Below are 17968 nucleotides of genomic sequence, written 5' to 3'. Positions count from 1 at the left end.
GTTCCCTCTCGGGAGCAGGTAGAGTGTTGCGCATGTGCATTTTTTCAAAAAGTGGAGAGGGCGGTTCTTAGCTAAAATTCGGAAAGATCCTCCGCTATACCTTTAAGAAAAAGTGTGCCATACTACTTTCTTCTTCTTTTGTTAAATGCAGATTTACAAAGTGCATATTGCCACCTATTTGCTGGTTGTGCAATCATTTTTAATCTTTTTGTTTAATAATCTTAAATCACTTTGAATAGAACTATAACGTTTGTTTGATGCTATATAATAAAAAGAAAGACTGATTAAACTAAATGACAGTCTGTGATTGCAAAAATAACAAAGCTGTATAAGTTTTTTTTTTGTCATTTTGCTTCCACAGGCAAGATATACCGTATATCATATCATATATGTATTTTATTATAGAAATACATTATAGCATAGAAAACGTCCTGTTGGGGGGGGGGGGGGACCTCTGAATGCAGATCAAAGATGTGTGAGATGAGAATTATATAGCTATATATTATAATAAAATTAACATTACCTTGTACCTGAACAGAAGAACAGAACAGAAGCTGCTCTGGAGAAGGTTATGTTCAGAGAGTAAGTGCTATGGCTACTTATACCTTGAAAGTTGCCTCCGTTCTTGGAACCGAAAGTTAAGGATATCCACTTACTACCTTTAACATACTGGGTATGTCACATAACCTGCTTTCTGGAATACCCACCAGGTGTGCATCTCGAGACAAGACAATGGCACTGACATATTTTTAGATATGCCAGTGCAAGTTGCGTTCAGTTAAAAACATGCATTTTAGTCAAAGACTAGGCTTAAGGCTTGTCTGTGAAACCAGGAGTAAATGATTGAAATGCTGCAAACAGCGACTGAAGAATCAAATCCAGGCACAATCCTAGTGTCTGGAAGCTGAATATACAAAAGCATATTAGGGGAATTTAGGAAAATAGGCAGCTTTGGGAGTGGGAGTTTTGCTCTCCTCGAAAGTAAGATAGGAGTCTCTCAAATCAAAACACTCACCTTTTTCTGATCATCCAGACCATGGACTACCTGCTTCCGCTTTTGAGGCTGAGATGTAGACGCCTCGGCTCCCGACTCAGACATCTTCCTAAAACACTCCTTGAAGTATCCACGGCACTTCTTCAAATAAAAATCCAACGCTCTCAGACCTGCTCCAGTGTTCCCGAATCCAAAGTCCCTATGCAACCGAGCTAATTCCCTTTGCCACAGTAGTGTCCATTCATTCGTGCGATTCATTGAGTCTGGGGCAGGACAGACGTGCGATCACACCATGGTGCATCCCTTCAGATGAAGCCCAGCACGGCTGCTCTGTGACAGGCATCGGGAAGGGGGGAAGGGCCCCTGTGACCAGCAACCCCAACTTCATAATTACACATTTCGGTATTCACAAAGTCATTTTCCCGATGAGCTGAAATCTTTCAAATGACATAGTGTCATAATCTTGCAGCTTTACATCACAGTCGGTTCTTGTAAAATCCTCCAAATCCAGAGATCGAGGTACTTTTGCTCCAGACTTGGTCTTCTCTACATAATCAGGTGCATGTGTGACAGAAGAAAACAAGACAAGGCAAACTTAATTTTATTTTTTATATAAAAAGAAATAAGTGAGGGCAAAATAACTGTTAAACTTCAAGAGTACTGAATAAATGTTTAAACTAAATACAGTACAAGCAATTTGTCATTTTATTAGATGTGCACGTGCATTATATTGTGTTCTGCTGAACAACGCGAGCTTGCAAACGTTGACATTTATTTAATATAATTATATTATATCATAATTCATATTAGGGCATCCAATAAACAACAAACGTGTCTAGATAAACTTTCTAACCCTAGAATTGACATTTTGGGCAAGTTGGATTTCGGGAACAATGCGTAAGCCGCGACACACAAACAAATATGTATTTGAAGAATAGTTTTTAAAATACTTATTCTGACTTATGACATTTTTTCACAATCCATGCATATGGATAAAGACTCTTAATTTAAGAAATCATATCTCTGCCATCATCAAGCAACCCCTCCTTCACAGCGCTCGCATTGTAGTCGAGATCCTTTGGTTTTTAAGTGATTTAATATAAAAATGTAACATTGCACAACAATTCAAACCACGAAGCTTATAGATGAGGTTTGATTAAACATATTTTACACCGAGCATCTACTTAATGACGATAGAACAGAAGATAAAAGAGACAACTCACCCCAAACAGGAGCGCTGGGTGTCCGCTGAGGGATGCGGAGCAGCAGTGAGTGTGTGAGTGAGTGCACGCGGGACCAGCGCGCGCTACAGCAGCTTCAATCCATCACATTACGTCATTCCGCGCACACTAGGCTTTTCTCGCCGCTTCATACCGCTGAACGTCTCCATGGAAACGTCAACAGCGAATACGCACAGTGTCACCTAGCGGCAAACAAAGGCGGTGTTGGTAGCGATATATCAACAACATAAACAATAGCATGATAATTCTAGATTAGTTGAATATTTAAAAGTTAGATTTCATACTGTTGATTGGGAAAATAAAATGTTTAATTATATATAAAAATATATATTATTAATAACATATAATTATCTTACAACCAGAGCCTAACTAACTTTTTGCCCCACCAGCCAATGGCAGTTGACTTAAGAAAATGTACGTTACCGGCCATAAATCTATTTTATCGGCTATGAAACTGTTTTTGCAAAAACAGGCAGTTATGACACCAACATTTTAGATGCCAGTGGAAAAAAATCACAATTATCTATTCCGATTCCGAGACCATGGCTAAAACCACTACCCAATGTAAATTGAAAACATTCAAGTAAACAGTCAGTAATAAAATAAGAACAAGAAATCAAATTACAAACACAAATAAATACAATATAACAAAGATAAATGAAATAAACAGTGCTGTTCAGGTTTTTCGGGTAGGTCTAACAAGTTTTCAGGTACAGAATTTTATTAAATTAAACAAATGTAAAATAACACGGCATAGTTTTCACTGTATAAATTAAACATCCTTATTAATTAATCCTTAATAAAGTTACAAAAGGTATTCAGTCAAGAGCAGTGATTTTTTTCTTTGTCCTTTGGCTGCTGTCACTTTAAGAGCGAATGCACGGATCTAATATACCGATACTGATACACATGCATTTACTTTCTCAACTGTTTATAGACATAACCGACTATGTTTCCTAGGATACTCACTAATTTTTTAAATAATTTTGTGAATTTGTCCGCTCAAGTGCAAGAAGAAGAAGCTCAATTCAGTGTTTGCAAGCTGTTTGAGACGCACATGCGCGAATAACAAAATGAGCTCCATTTTGCGTCTCCTTGCACTTAAATTTCAAGTTTTCACGTCAAGGCTTAAATTTTCATGACGATGCAGCGCTGGCCCGTAAACTGTCCCGAGTATCATTGTTTTTGAAAATGCATAGTTAGAATTCATAAAAATGTTACCGGCCAACGCCGATTTATACTCGCATTTAGCGCTTGCCAAGTGTTAACTTTAGGCCCTGCTTACAACTGAAAGAAAATGTGTTTTGAAGAATTACAAATACAGCCAATAATTGAATAAACATAAAAATAAAACAAACAAATGAATAAATAAATGGAAAAACAGTGAATTAACAAATGACAAGAGATAAAGGTAAATTAAAATATTAACATGTTTTCAAATAGAAACACATTTTTCAGCTCTTATTTCTCCAAACATATTATTGTTTTTAGGTAATGTTGAACTTCTGACTTTAAAATTAAAAACAAAGGCTTATTTTCCCCAACAAGTAACAACCAGGTTCACTGAGGTTTTCACCCCCATGACCTGCTGTCGAAGTAGCAGCCGGAAGTCTGACTCCGCCTCCAGTCTGGGTTCCTCTACTGTGATTGGCGGAGAGGAGTGTGGAGGCGGGGCGGAGTGTAGCGCGCTGTGTGTCCAGTATCTAGGCGGGACAAATGGTCAGACTGAGCAAATAAACTTTTTTACTCACTAGGAAACGGACACATTCAACTTTTCCTCAGCTATGCATCAAAGGCAGTTTGTTTCCTCTTTATATTTATTCACGGTTACTTTAATGTGACTTGGGTTAACTTACAGAAGTGTTGGATCCGATATTCTTGGAAACCAGGAACTGTAAACGTGTGATACTTACAGTAACTTATCTGTAAAGTAACGTTATTCCTACGGATTAATGGGCACGACCGATGCCGAGTAGTATGTGAGAGAGGTACATTTCTCTTTTTGGGTGAGTAGCTTTTTATATTTGTCATGTTTTTGTAGTTTTATTCTATGGAGAGTAGTGTAATGTGAGGTAATGTTAGTTGGCTGTAAGCTTGCGGATAAGTTTCAGGATTGTTTGGCTTAGCCTAACTAACATCTGTTTTAGAAACTAAAATTAATCGAAAACAATGTTTTGTTTTATAATGCGTACGTTCATTTAATTATATTATCATACATTTACCCTTAGGACACCAATCACACTGGCGGCTCTCTGGATTTTTAACCCGCGCTAACTGACTGAAACCTCTAGTTTTGTAGTGTTATGAGCCAACATGACTACAATCTTGATGTAAATACGAACGTATATAAGTACATAATTCATTCCCGAGCGCTTATTATATATCATATTCTAATTTAAATGCAATATTTAGATAAGTAAATGAGTTGTTAGCTACCTATGCTAGTAATCTTTAAAAAACTCAGGAATATTAATAGTTTATCTAGACCGTTAAATTATTAAAAGCGCAAGAAAATCGGGCAGCTAAACGATTTCTTTAGAGTTGTAGGAAAGTTAGTAACTTCCGGACTAAGTATTTTGCAATCTGCTAGATTCCGCGCCAAGATTTCAAAAAGTGTGGAGGCGCGCGGGTCGTGGTGAAGTCCCGCCTCCTCGCGCCCTCTCATTGGCCGCTGTCAGTTGGGGGTGTGTTTTCGCTTAAGGTCTCCGTAGCCATTCGTTGGAACGCTTGTCAGTTATTGCTAAGCGCAAAAATATCAACACTAATTTGAAATCAAAATACTTTTTGATTTATGCACATTTATTCATATCTGTTACATTTTTTAAATTAGTTTTAGCTGTGTGTGAGTTATACCCGTGACTGATCTTCACAATGTTGTCCCCGAGACTGTATAATGCTGTGAAGAAACGGTAGGATTGATTTATTGATTGTAATTTAAACTGTGTAAGTGAACGTTGATTATTGAAACGTTGCCTCGTGTGTTCGGTTTTTTTTTTTTTTTTTTAGGTGGAAAATGTCCAGTACATTATCAGAAGGTCAAACATTAATCAAGAAGCCTTTAATAAGTCCACTGAAGGCAACATCAACAAATGACAAGGTCAGATACAAGTATTTTGGTGTAACAAATGTCAACAAAATAGTGACTTGAAGAACCAGTACAAATTATTGTCCTACTACATAAAATAAGCATTTTTTGAAAAATAAAATGTGTGATTATGATCATGATGACCTATTGTGTTTTCTATGTAACAGGGGCATGTTTTTGTCGAACCACAAACACCACTAAAAAACTCAAATAAGGCTTCAGCATCTGAAGCTTTGTCACTTGAGAGCCATAATATCATGGGGCCCCTGACAACACCTACTAAGGGCCTCGAGGCACCGTCTAGCGAGCCCTGGACACCCACCTCCAACCTGAAGATGCTCATCAGTGCGGCCAGTCCTGAGATTCGCAACCGCGAGAAAGAACAAGCCGTGGACAGTGGCGAATCTGAAAACTCACAGGTATCATCAGTGCAAGTCTGTGTGTGTGTGTGACAGTACTCAGAGTCTCACTATTTGTTGCAGTTCTGCCTCTGTATTGCTAAAATGCTTTGTGTGTTTTCCATTGTCGTGCCACACAGGAGCCTGAGCAAGGGGAAGAAGTAGAAAAGCTCCAGATAAGTCGTAAAGACAAAAGCCTGGGTTTGCTGTGTTTCAAATTTCTTGCAAGGTACCCAAACTACCCCAATCCTGCTGTGAACAACAAAATCAGCCTCGACGATGTGGCATCAGAACTGAGTAAGTCACTCGCTGATCAAACAAAACGACTTATTTTAGTCATCAATCATGTTTGTTTCATCAATCCTAATGGCTTCCATTCTCACTATCCTCTCAGAAGTGGAACGACGACGTATTTACGACATCATGAACGTTCTCGAGAGCCTAAACATGGTCAGCCGGCTGGCCAAGAACTGCTACACGTGGCACGGCCGGGTGAAACTTGCGCAGACACTTGCCGTGCTGAAGCGGGCTGGCAGAGAGAACCGCTATGAGCAACTGATACACCAGATCCGTCAAAGGAACCTAGAGCGAGAAGAGAGAGAGTTCGACTTGGAGGGAGAGGAGAAGGAGAATGAAGAAATGTCCAGTTTTGATATGGATGGAGACTCTGGTCAAGCAGAGCTTTCAGGAACAGATCCTAAAGCAGGTAACTATGCCACAGCCTCACACTGGGTCTCATTTCATTATTTTGTATTCGTACACACAGGAGAACTGTGTGTTCTTCTCATGAAAAATGTCCACCTAATTCAAAACACATACGTACGCACATAAATTTGTTCTTAATTTTGTTCCAATGTTAATATGGAGTAAGTTAAACTTGACTATAAGTCACTCCGGGTCAAAATTCCATTGTTGAGAGAAACAAAATACACAGATGGAGTCGCTTAAAAGTTCAGAAACACATTCAGAAATAATGCAAAATGCCGGTAAATAAAACAAAACATTTACAACCATTAAAATATATATTTTAGTTTCTCTCCGTCCACAACCATTATTTATATTTATTACATGGCTTGGCTGAATTCCAATGTAGAATGCGGTCTGTTATTTCTTGATAACAGACCGCTGCGAAGTATAACAGACCGTTGCCATGAAAAACAGCGCGTTGCTATGGACGCGGAACTGACTATTTTCTTTAGCGGAAGCAATACAATCGTTTTTAAATCAATAAACTCCTTTTTGAATAAATAATTTGTGTCAAATTATTTATTTATTTTGTATGTAGCCATGTAATAAGCGGGATAATGTATAGTGAGCCGGTTGTTATAGTGAAAAACAACCCCTTCAGGCTGATTCAAGATCCCTCCGCTTCGCGTTCAGCCTGTCGGGGTTGTTATTCACTATAACAACCGGCTCACTATACATTATCCCTTACTTAATGGTATTTAGAACAGAAAAGGAATTAAAAAATAATATAAGTACAAAACAAACAAATTATAGTGGCACGGTAAATGCCAAGCCTAAAATGTATTTACAGCAAAGATTAAACTACTGGCTTGTGGGAAATGCTATACAAATAAACTTGGCCTCACACATACAGTATCTCTCATCCGGCACAACTTTGCCTATGTTTTACATGCAAGGTGAATCTGTATTTTTATACAGCGAAACCTTGCAGCTGCTATAATGCTTTTTTTTTTTCTTACTGTATATGATGAGATATATTTAAAGGTGTAGATTGTAAAATTTCTGTACTAAAGCAAAAATCTACCATAATATGTTTGCAGAGATTTAGGAAACATGCTAAGTTCACATACTTGTTTCTCCGAAAAGCAATTCTAGCCAGTTATTCTACTTCGAGATGTTAGTTCTGTGTGGGAATTTTGTTTTTGTTTTGGTCTGTGTGGTTCCTCACACTGCCAAATTACCCAATAGTATTTCAACACACCTAGTTTCCAGTGGGCAGAAAACGCAGCATATTGCAGCCATGGAAGCCAGCAAACAAACTAGGTCAGAGATTGCAGATTATACCCGACCTAAAAAGCCTCAGCATCCATCTTAAAAACTCTATGACCAGAGGCATATTAAAACTCATGGCTCTCTGTTGTCAATTGCGTTCGTTCCTGTTGCGCAGGGTTCCTCAAACTCGGTCCTGGAGGGCCACTGTCCTGCACAGTTTAGCTCCAACCCTGATCAAACACACCTAGCTGTGAGTTTCTAGTGATCCTGAAGACATTGATTAGCTTGCTCAGGTGTGTTTGATCAGGGTTGGAGCTTATCTGTGCAGGACAGTGGCCCTCCAGGACCGAGTTTGAGGAACCCTGTTGTTGCGTGTTCTTAATCTGGCAGCCCACATAAGCGTTGAGTCTTTCAACCGCTAGCTGTCAATTTTACATACTGCACATTTAAGATGAAATATATATGTCTAACATTTCATCTCAACACGGTTATAATACCAGCCTTCGTACATTTAGAATGCATTTTAGTACAAAAGTAACAAATCAAATCATGATTTGTTCGTTAAAACTTTCAAACACAGATTCGTGCTATGCATACTCCGTGAATAAAACCTGTTAACTCTGCTTTTTCCCAGCAGCTTCAGCGAATAGTCGAAAAGACAAATCTCTGAGAGTGATGAGTCAGAAATTCGTCATGTTATTCCTGGTGTCCAGCCCTCCTGTGGTTAGTCTCGAAATAGCTGCCAAGATCCTCATCGGTGAAGATCACGTGGTGGATCAGGACAAAAACAAGTTCAAAAGTGAGTGCTGTTCTCATCGTACATATAAAATACACTCTGATCATTGTGATAGTGGAGGGCACTTATGTTTTCCGTTTCATTTGGTGGTTGAAAACAGATACAAATCTTTTAAAAAGTGCATAATCAAATGTACTCGACCAATAAAAACTGCTTTGAAGAAACTGATTTATTAAAACTTTCTAGTCTATGGCCGTGTGTGTCCTCCTAGTGTATTTTCCCAATTGGCGTTTTTTACCAGTCGCCTAGAGTTGAAGAATGTTCAACTTTGGGTAAAACGCTCATTACTGTCACTTTTTACCCAACCGTCCAATCACAGTAGAGGAGGGGGCAATTACAACACTGATCAACCACCACATTCTGCTTGTACGACGTCAACAGATGACAACAACAAGCATAACAGAACAAAATAATTTAAAACAAAAGCCAGAGCAAATACATTACATTGTATCGACATTTTTAGATAGAAACAATACAAAAACAAACTATCTTTGAAATATTAGATACTAGTAACACCCCCACGGATATTCCATATCATAGCAAGCAAAGCGTCTCAACTGGGAAAAAAGCTGCGTTGCCAAAACGCTCTCAAGTTCTCACAGCTAAGTGGTTTCATTTGGCTAAGTGCTTTGGTGGTTTACATGACACTGTTTTGAACTAAAAGCAGAAAACTTTTTACACCATTCATTTACATGACAACAGCTTTTTGGGGGCCTGTAAACGGGGTTCAAAGTGCACTTTTTTGAAAAAGATACTGTTATAATCTGTAAACTACAAAAAGTTGATGTCATGCGTATTACGTGTTCAGTCTATAGACCTTATGCTCCAGAGAAATAAGCGCGCAGCCATCTTTATAAAATGATCTTTTAACTTCCAGTTTTGCGGTAGCTCTGTATATTTCTATGGCATCGCTGTCCAAGAGTAATTGGCTGTTGAAGTGGATTTACTTATTGTAGAGTTAACAAAAGTTATCACGAGCATTATAATGTCTAAAGCATGTCTTAACAAATGTCAGTAAACCAGGAAGATTTTAAAACGAGAAGTTCATTCATAAATATACGTAAGATCGCTGTGGGAAATACAAACCGGAAGACAAAAGACAAACGCAGAGCTAAAAAGGGGCGGGGCTACATAAGGTCTATAGGCGCGTAATGTTTCTTTACGAAGTGACATCGTCAACCACTGGCCTGGCATGAACAGGGATCATTTTGACAATGGTGTCATCTGTACACGGAAAACGCTAAGGGAAAACTTACCGTTTTAGTACATCGTTGTCATGTAAACACCCTAAAACTCTGTCATTTTCCTGTCATTGTAGTGAATATGGAACTGATTATTCCTTTTTCTGTTTGTAGCTAAGATCCGCAGACTTTATGACATTGCAAATGTTCTGAGCAGCCTAGAGCTGATAAAGAAAGTGCATGTGACTGAGGATAGAGGAAGAAAGCCTGCTTTCAAGTGGACTGGACCAGAAGACTTGCCATCTCCAAAGGGTGAGTGTGACCTGTCTGACTTGTTTATAATCTTATTCAGACTTACGGTGTTTATGAAGTAATGTGCATGCTTTCACTTCTTATATCATTTATTGTTGTTGGTTATGTTTACAGATATGGGGACCTCTACTACATCATCAGCGTCACGGCCTCTGGAGTCTCGTTCCTCTGTTGATAACTGTGCTAAAAATCTCTTTTCCTCCCCCGGAACAAAGCGAGGTTTTACACGCCACAATTCCTTAGTCAAGCTGGTCAAGAGTATACAGAGCGACCGCAGGAAAATAAACTCTGCGCCTTCTAGTCCTGTTAAAATGACAGGTGAGCCATTATTGTTTCACCGTAAGCAAGCAACTGAGCGATCATCTTCTGTTTTCTGTGGGAATTTTCTACTTTCAGATATCAACTAAGGTCAGACATTATTAGGGTTAGTTTACCCAAAAATGAAAATTCTGTCAGTAATTACTCACCCTCATGTTGTTTCCAACCCCGTAAGACTTTTGTTCATCTTCGGAACTCAAATTAAGATATTTATGGAGAAGTGAGCCAGCTCTCAGATTTCATCAAAAATATCTTAATTTGAGTTCCGAAGATGAACGAACGTTTTACGGGGTTGGAAACAACATGAGGGTGAGTAATTACTGACAGAATTTTCATTTTTGGGTGAACCAACCCTTTAATAGTAAAAAGACTCAAGTTTGTGTTCCTCCTGCCTCCCAGCTTGAGATTGTCTCTTTGAAATCGAATCAAGAGAGAGAGAGATATATTAATACTCTTAGCAAGGATTCAACTTTGCATCACAGTAATAAATACATTTTATAATACACTATTTCAATTACTTTAAGTTGTAATAATTTTTACAATACTACTGTTTCAACACTGAACTGACTTCAGCTGAACAACAGCCGAAATCATCATGTTCCTGTCATCACTGTGAAGCTGCTTTGAAACAATCTGTATTGTTTAAAGCACTATATAAATAAAGGTGACTTGACTATACTGTATTTTGGATTAAAAAATAAATAAAATGCAGCCTTGATGAGCATGCTTTTGAATTCTTTCAAAAACATACAAAGTGGTAACACATTAAGGTCTCATTTCTTAACATTAGTTAATGCATTAACTAACAATGAACAATATATTTTAAGCAGCCTGTATTGACTAATGTTAGTCAATATAAATGTTAATGTTAGTTCACAGTGCATGATACAACTTTTGCTCTTAAAAATGTATTAGTAAATCCTGAATTTAACCTTAACTAAGATTAATAAACGCTGTAGAAATATTCTTCATTGTAAGCTCATGTTAACAAATGAAACCTTACAGTAAAATATTACCACAAAAATCTTACAGAGCCAAATAATGTTCTGATAATGATGAACTAATGATCCATCTCTTGTCTGATAGGTGATTCTGCAAACAGTGAGTTCTACACAAACAAAATGGCTCATCTGGCTGCTATCTGCAAAAAGCAACTAGATGAACAATTGACGTAAGTAAAAAAAACTTCTTAGAACAGAAAAAAATACAGTGAACTACCAATTTCAGACATAACACCTGTGGATTTGGCTTGCAGGGTCCATCATATTCAACCGAACAATGAGGTGACGGACGCTGTGAATGGAAGCCCTTCATACTCATCAGAATCCTCGTCCTCTAGCAATCATCAGCCTTATGGGCCTTCAGGAATGCAGATCCCAGTTCTGCCCGCTGGGGCGATCTCCTACCTTTCGACTAAGTGTTCCCCAATCATCCCGGTTCTGATTCCTCAGCACCAGGCAGGCGGGTCATATGCTGTTTACATGCACCCCACCTCTCTAAGACCACAGCCCACCAGCCTAGCGGTCCGTTCAATGACATTTGAGAGCCCAGGGAGTGCAAACGCAAAGACATCACCGGCTGCCACGACTAACAGTAACCAAACCAACCACCAGTCATCACACGGTAAAGAGCCGACAAGTCCCTCAGCCCTTAAACGAGCATGTGGAGAAAAGAGCTTAGTGGGAAGTCCATCCAAACTGCAGCGGATAGAGCCAAAGGTGAGGTTACTTTATGTGTTCGCTAAAGAATATATAGATATAGAATATATTGTAAATGGTAGTAACACACGACAATGAACCTCAATGGTTCTTGCTGAAGCTCAAACGTGCTGTGTAACACGAGAATGAACCTCATTGGTTCCTGAGAACTTCTCGCACATCAAGCGAACCTACTTGAGTTACGTTTACCACAACTGATGTGTGAGATTATGAATGTTTAAATGTGAATAAAAGCCTAAATTCAATCTATTCATCATATAAAGTGACTGTGTCTTCAGAAATATTGGACTAAACAGGGATTCAAATGGATTAGTTTTATGATCTCTTTATGAACCTTTTGAAGCGTCAAAGTGGTAGTTGCGTAGCTGTCAATGGAGGGACAAAGCTCTCAGATTTCATTAAAATATCTTCATTTTTGTTTCGAAGATGAACGAAAGTCTTGCGGGTTTGGAACGACATTAGGGTGAAAATTTATTTCAATTTTAGATGAACAATTCATTATTTCACTGTATAAAATAGGTTTTTACTAAATATTGCACGTTATTGCTGTGTTTTTATTTAAATGCTGTCCATATAAATAAATATGATTACATATTCTTCCTTCTATCTGAATATTTTTTTTTTAGCTAGCTTTGCAGCCTGAACTGTTAAATTAACTGCATTTCTTGTAAGTGTTGTCAAAAGTAACGACTTCAGTACCAAGTCGGTACTGGAATTTAAAAAAATGTGACGATACCAGCATTTCCCTCTAGCATTTTGAGTGCTGTTGAACGGATTCTTAAACATCTCTAATAGGCCATTGCATTCACACGCTCAACATGTATCTCTGATTGGCCATTGTGTTCACACACTCAACAGATAGGCTATGTCTTCGATTGGCTAGCCTACAATGATATGTTTGACGCTCTTCATCGAGCTCTTGCACTGATATACACGGGAGCGTTTAAAAGCAGGCGTCTATTAGCGGATCCGACTATCGGCTGATATATTTGGGATCCATTGATAGGCGCCTGCTTTCAAATGCTCCTGTGTGTATCTGTAAGCGCTCGGTGAAGACAACATGTTGTCTTTACAACCAGAGCTGTTTAAGAATCCGTCCAACAGTGCTCAAAATGCTAGAGGGAAATGCTGGTATCATCACATTTGTAAAATGTCAGTTCCGACTTGGTACTGAAGTCGGTACTTTTGACAGCACTATTTCTTGTACTGACGTTACATTTAGTAACAATTTCAACCTTCTGGTGTTTGTTTCCTATTAAGAGCGGTTCTCCAAAGCTGTGTGAGATTCTGCAAGCTCGTCTAAAGGCCCGTAGAGGGTCTTTTGTCTCCCACCGGCCTTCCCCGAGAGCCCTGCATCTGGAGTTCACCAAGCCCTGTGAGAACCAGCCTCCCTCAGTACCCACGAGCACAGCGCCTCTGGAGCACAGCGTGGAGACCTTCCTGGAGAAGGAGGAGAAGGTTCAGACTTCAGACAACGAGGCAGGACTGACCCCTGTCAGACCACCTCAGTCGCAGGCCCAGAAGATCAGCGTTCCCTTTCAGGACATGGGGCTGCCATCTGGAGCCATGCATACAGAGGTGGGAATCACACATCTTCAAAAATTCCTCATGTAGGAATTAAGGCCCGTTCACACCAAGCACGATAACTATAAAGATAACGACAAAGATAACTATATATGCGTCCACACCAACGAACGATAACGGTCTTTTTATTCTAAGCACGCGCGCGCGCGCCCCATTTTAAATGCGCGAGACCTTTAAATTAGAATGGATTCTGATTGACTGTCAGTGTTTTATCGTTTGACAGCTGAAAAAAAATCGTTCTGAAAGTGATCCCAACGATATCGTTCCTCATATCTTTATCGTTATAGTTGTGGTGTGAACTCTGTTATTCTTTAATATGGAGAACGATTTTTAGAATTATATCTTTATCGTTATCTTTATAGTTATCGTCCTTGGTGTGAACGGGCCTTTATCCTAATTGTTTTAGGTGTGTTTTGCTGGTTATTTTCATAAGAGTTACAATCTTGACTGTAATTTCTTTTGTTTGCGTCAGACTTTGATCCCTGCAGGTTATTTGATTCCGATCCCTCAGCAGTCCATCCTCAACTTCAGAGATCCACAGTATTCCAATGGGGAAATCTCCAGAGCCTCCACACCAACATATAACATCTACCACACCCCAAACGCAGGTATGCTAGTACCCAAGACAAGTACTTAACCAGATTCCAGTAATCAAACAGATAGAATCAACATGGACATTCAATGCTCAAAAAGTGGAACCTAGATGAGAACCCAAATTTGTCATATAGTCCAGAATGTTTCACAGTGAACATCAGGGAGCATTAGACTAGCCAGGTGAACTTGATTTCACAAAGAACAACATGTTACTGGATCAACATCTTTGTTGATCCTGGAACAATAATCCAATCAACCAATCAGATTAAAGGGAAACGTTTACAGTTTATGTCAGGTTTAGACTTACAACCAGGGTTAGGTGCTTCTACATCAGTGTTATTCATCTATCATTTCCCTCTGATTTTAGGGACAAGCTATTGGTAGGGTTGGGTTTAGGGATAGGGTTAGACTAAATTTTGAGACCAGGAGTGTTGTTCCAGGATCAACAAAATATCCAGTGACTAAAAAACCATGGTGACCAACCAAGCCATATGGGTTCTTGTCCAGAGCGGTATTCATACAGTTAAACTTACATGTAATGAATTGAACAATCACTGATACAGCCATTCCCATTCTTTCCAGGTTCCAGACCCCATCTTCCTCAAGAAGTTACCCCCACCCGGCTCCCTCTCCACCGGATACCGCACATGTCCCCCTTTCCTTCTCACGGCCATCGCATCCACAGCCCCAGTCCTGCTATTCTCAACTTCACACTGCAGAACCTGGGCCTTATCCCCGGCACCAGCACACCAAACTCCACCCCTGAGGCGTCCAGCACACTGCCATCTCCCCACCCAGGGCTCCCTCACCAGGGCATGATCTTTGTAAAGCCCCTGTCTCCTGCCCGAGCTCTGCAGCCGGCCTCAATAAACGGACAGCCCGTCACCCTCATCAGCATACCACAGGTACAACCACTGCGACGCAATCAAATTAATTGTAAGAGATCGTTACTTGTACGTTACAAGTTACTGTCTCAAAAAAAAAATTTGTGAAATTATATAATGTAAATTAGTATTACCAAATATATTAACAATTCATAATATGAGTTAAAATATTATAATCTACATTAGGCTAGATGGAAAACTGTTGAAAACCTTTTTTTGCTTCCAATTAATACAAATAAATAAAAACTGGGCAATAACAAAATATAAAATTGTGTTGTGCCTGTAGTTTTTTCCTGTTTGAGGTCAGTAATATTTTATTGTCCTCCAAAGAAATAAATAATTTTGTTCGGCAAGGATGAATGAAAAATTGATGGATGCGTTAAAGTGACAACTACAAAAGATTTTCATTTCAAATAAATGTTTTCCTTTTGAATTTTCTAATCACCAAAAAATATATATTATTGTTTTAAGTATATAGTAGTGTGTGTGTGTGTGTGTGTGTGTGTGTGTGTGTGTGTGTGTGTGTGTGTGTGTGTGTGTGTGTGTGTGTGTGTGTGTGTGTGTGTGTGTGTGTGTGTGTGTGTGTGTGTGTGTGTGTGTGTGTAAACTATTGCTTATATATGTTTAGAATGTCATGGAAAATTAAGAGGCCACACAGCATAAACAAATAAAATATTTCATCTTTTTGTTAGTGTTTTAATTGTATTGTTTTTATTTTAAAAAATTTAAGATTTAATCAATTATTAGCTTTTCATCATTTGGGAAACCCTGACGTAATATAATGTTTATTGCACTTATATGCAAAATATTTTTTATCGATATGGTACAAGATTATACTATTTGTTTTAAACAAGTCACATCAAAAGTAATCTAAAAGCAATCAAAAAGTAATCAAATGTGTAACAATAGATTACAATACTAACTACCATTTTAATAATGTAATTGGTATTCAGTAACGCACTACAACTTGTAAGTAATCTACCCAGCACTGCGCTGAAGACTGGAGTAATAGCTGCTGAAAATTCAGTTTGCCATCACAAATAAATGACATTTCAAAATATATTCAATAGAAAACTTTTATTTTAAATTGTACTAATATTTCAAATTTTTACTTGATTCCTGATCAAATAAATGCATCCTTGCTGAGCATAAGAGACTTCTTTTAAAAACATAAAAAATCTTACCGACTTCAAGCTTTTGGGCTATAGTGTAATTTCCATATCAGTAACTTTGAGCCTTCCTTGGTTTGTGTGAATAGTCCTCTGTTGTTTAAGACAGTCATTTGCATATTTGCTCTCTCTCCTGCAGGCTTTAGTAACCACACCTAAAGGCGGTCAAGCCCTCCAGCAGAGTTTCTTTCACACACCCGTCTCCTTCCCTACTGTAACCAACACCACAGTTCCCAAAAACTTCTACATCCCTCAGAGGAAGCTTGATGTGAGTCCAGAGGACACCTAAGACCTCCACACCCGCAGTCCTTATGCTGCTAAAAAACACTGTTCTGTTTGAGCCATTGTGTGTGCTTGCTATTTGTCTTCGAGTGTTTTGATGTTTTTGCCTATTTTATATTGTTACTTTACTGTAGGGTCTGCATTAACTACACATAAATCTGCGGTTCTTGGTGCTTTTCACTGCCGAGACTGAGGAAGGCAGGACAGCAATGCAGACATGGTGCTACGCTATTTGACAGGAAGATAGTTAAGGGTTTATTTGCAAAATGAAAAGATAATTCAGGTTGCTCTTTCTAAAATGCTGTAAATGTAGGGTTAAAAAAGTAAGAATGAAAAACAATTTTCAATAATTGTATGAAATGTTAAAAGGAAATCTAATTTCAGGGATTCTAGAAATTGCCAAAATTTTAAGATTTCGTTGCGAGTGCATTGACTTAAAGTGTTAAAGTACCACAGTACATTAAATAGCCATAACTTGGCCATTGTGATATGTATTAACATGGGAGAATGTTAGATTAAGGGTGTTATAAAGTATTGTAGATGTATTGTATTTTATGTTAATGACTTATAGTAATATTACAATATGCACATCATTTATTTGAACTGCCTTTACAGTTGGATCTATGTGTAATAAAGATAAATGAATGTGCTCTACTTTTGTGTTTATGTTAATTGTTGGTGAAAAGAAGCCACGCCCCAGACGCACGCTATTGGTTGAGCTGGAAGAGACTAACAGATCTGAGCGGACCAATCCCATGTTTTTAGGGAGATAATAAACCATTGAATGGCAGACCAATGAACATTAAACTAGGTTAAGAGAATGTACTTTTAAAGTAACATTAACGTTAACATTTGAGCATAAGTCAAGACGCATTTTATTTATTTTCACAATGCACATTGTTTCAAAGCAGCATTACAGAAAAAAATATAATGTCAATGTTTATAATATTTCATTAAAATCATGCCTTATAGTCGCATTTAGCAGATTAGAGCTGGGCAATAAAATATATAGTTAACATTTTGCACTGATACAAGCAGTTGAGATATGCTAGTATATATTGCCCTTCGCTACTATACTTCTACCGATAAAGTTGGACATACTTATACATCCACCTTTATACCATAAAAGAACATTTTGATGAAATAAAAAAATGTATTTGATATAGTTTTTCATTTCACTATAGGCTAAACTACATATATATTATAGTTCAGTGGCTGCTAGATCCATCACAGCCAATTACATTCATATGACTTGGGTGAAGGATGCTTTAATACCCTTTTTTAATTTACGCATATTAGTACACTTCACTGGTTTACCATATCACTGCAAAGCATTTTCTCTGCTTCTCACCACATACACATTGGACTCGGAGTTGTAGCTAAACTCGTCAGTAGTTCACCAGTTTGTATAACAATCCCTTAAGATATTTCACTAAAGATACGACCCCGGCAG

At 38.3% G+C, this 17968-nt stretch overlaps 1 protein-coding gene across 2 annotated transcripts; it reads left to right on the top strand.

Annotated features, from left to right (window-relative positions):
* Positions 1–5248: 5248 nt before the first annotated feature.
* Positions 5249–17168, top strand: e2f8 (E2F transcription factor 8; the record flags this gene model as incomplete). Of its 2 annotated transcripts, XM_081359968.1 has the most annotated exons (13): positions 5249–5332; positions 5488–5739; positions 5859–6015; positions 6113–6424; positions 8312–8476; positions 9829–9966; positions 10081–10284; positions 11371–11455; positions 11540–12002; positions 13263–13580; positions 14059–14194; positions 14763–15085; positions 16373–17168. In XM_081359968.1, the coding sequence occupies 13 exons, from the start codon at positions 5249–5251 to the stop codon at positions 16520–16522; spliced, it is 2787 nt and encodes a 928-aa protein (XP_081216094.1). In that variant the 3' UTR covers positions 16523–17168. The 2 variants fall into 2 exon arrangements, with proteins under 2 accessions (XP_081216094.1, XP_081216093.1); XM_081359967.1 differs by lacking the exon at positions 5249–5332 and having other exon boundaries at positions 5563–5739.
* Positions 17169–17968: the final 800 nt, after the last annotated feature.

This window comes from Scardinius erythrophthalmus, assembly GCF_964197995.2.
Source record: "Scardinius erythrophthalmus genome assembly, chromosome: 2".
NCBI classification, from domain to species: Eukaryota; Metazoa; Chordata; class Actinopteri; order Cypriniformes; family Leuciscidae; genus Scardinius; species Scardinius erythrophthalmus.
Note: the sequence above shows the minus strand (reverse complement) of the source record. Positions and strands in the feature narration are given on the sequence as shown.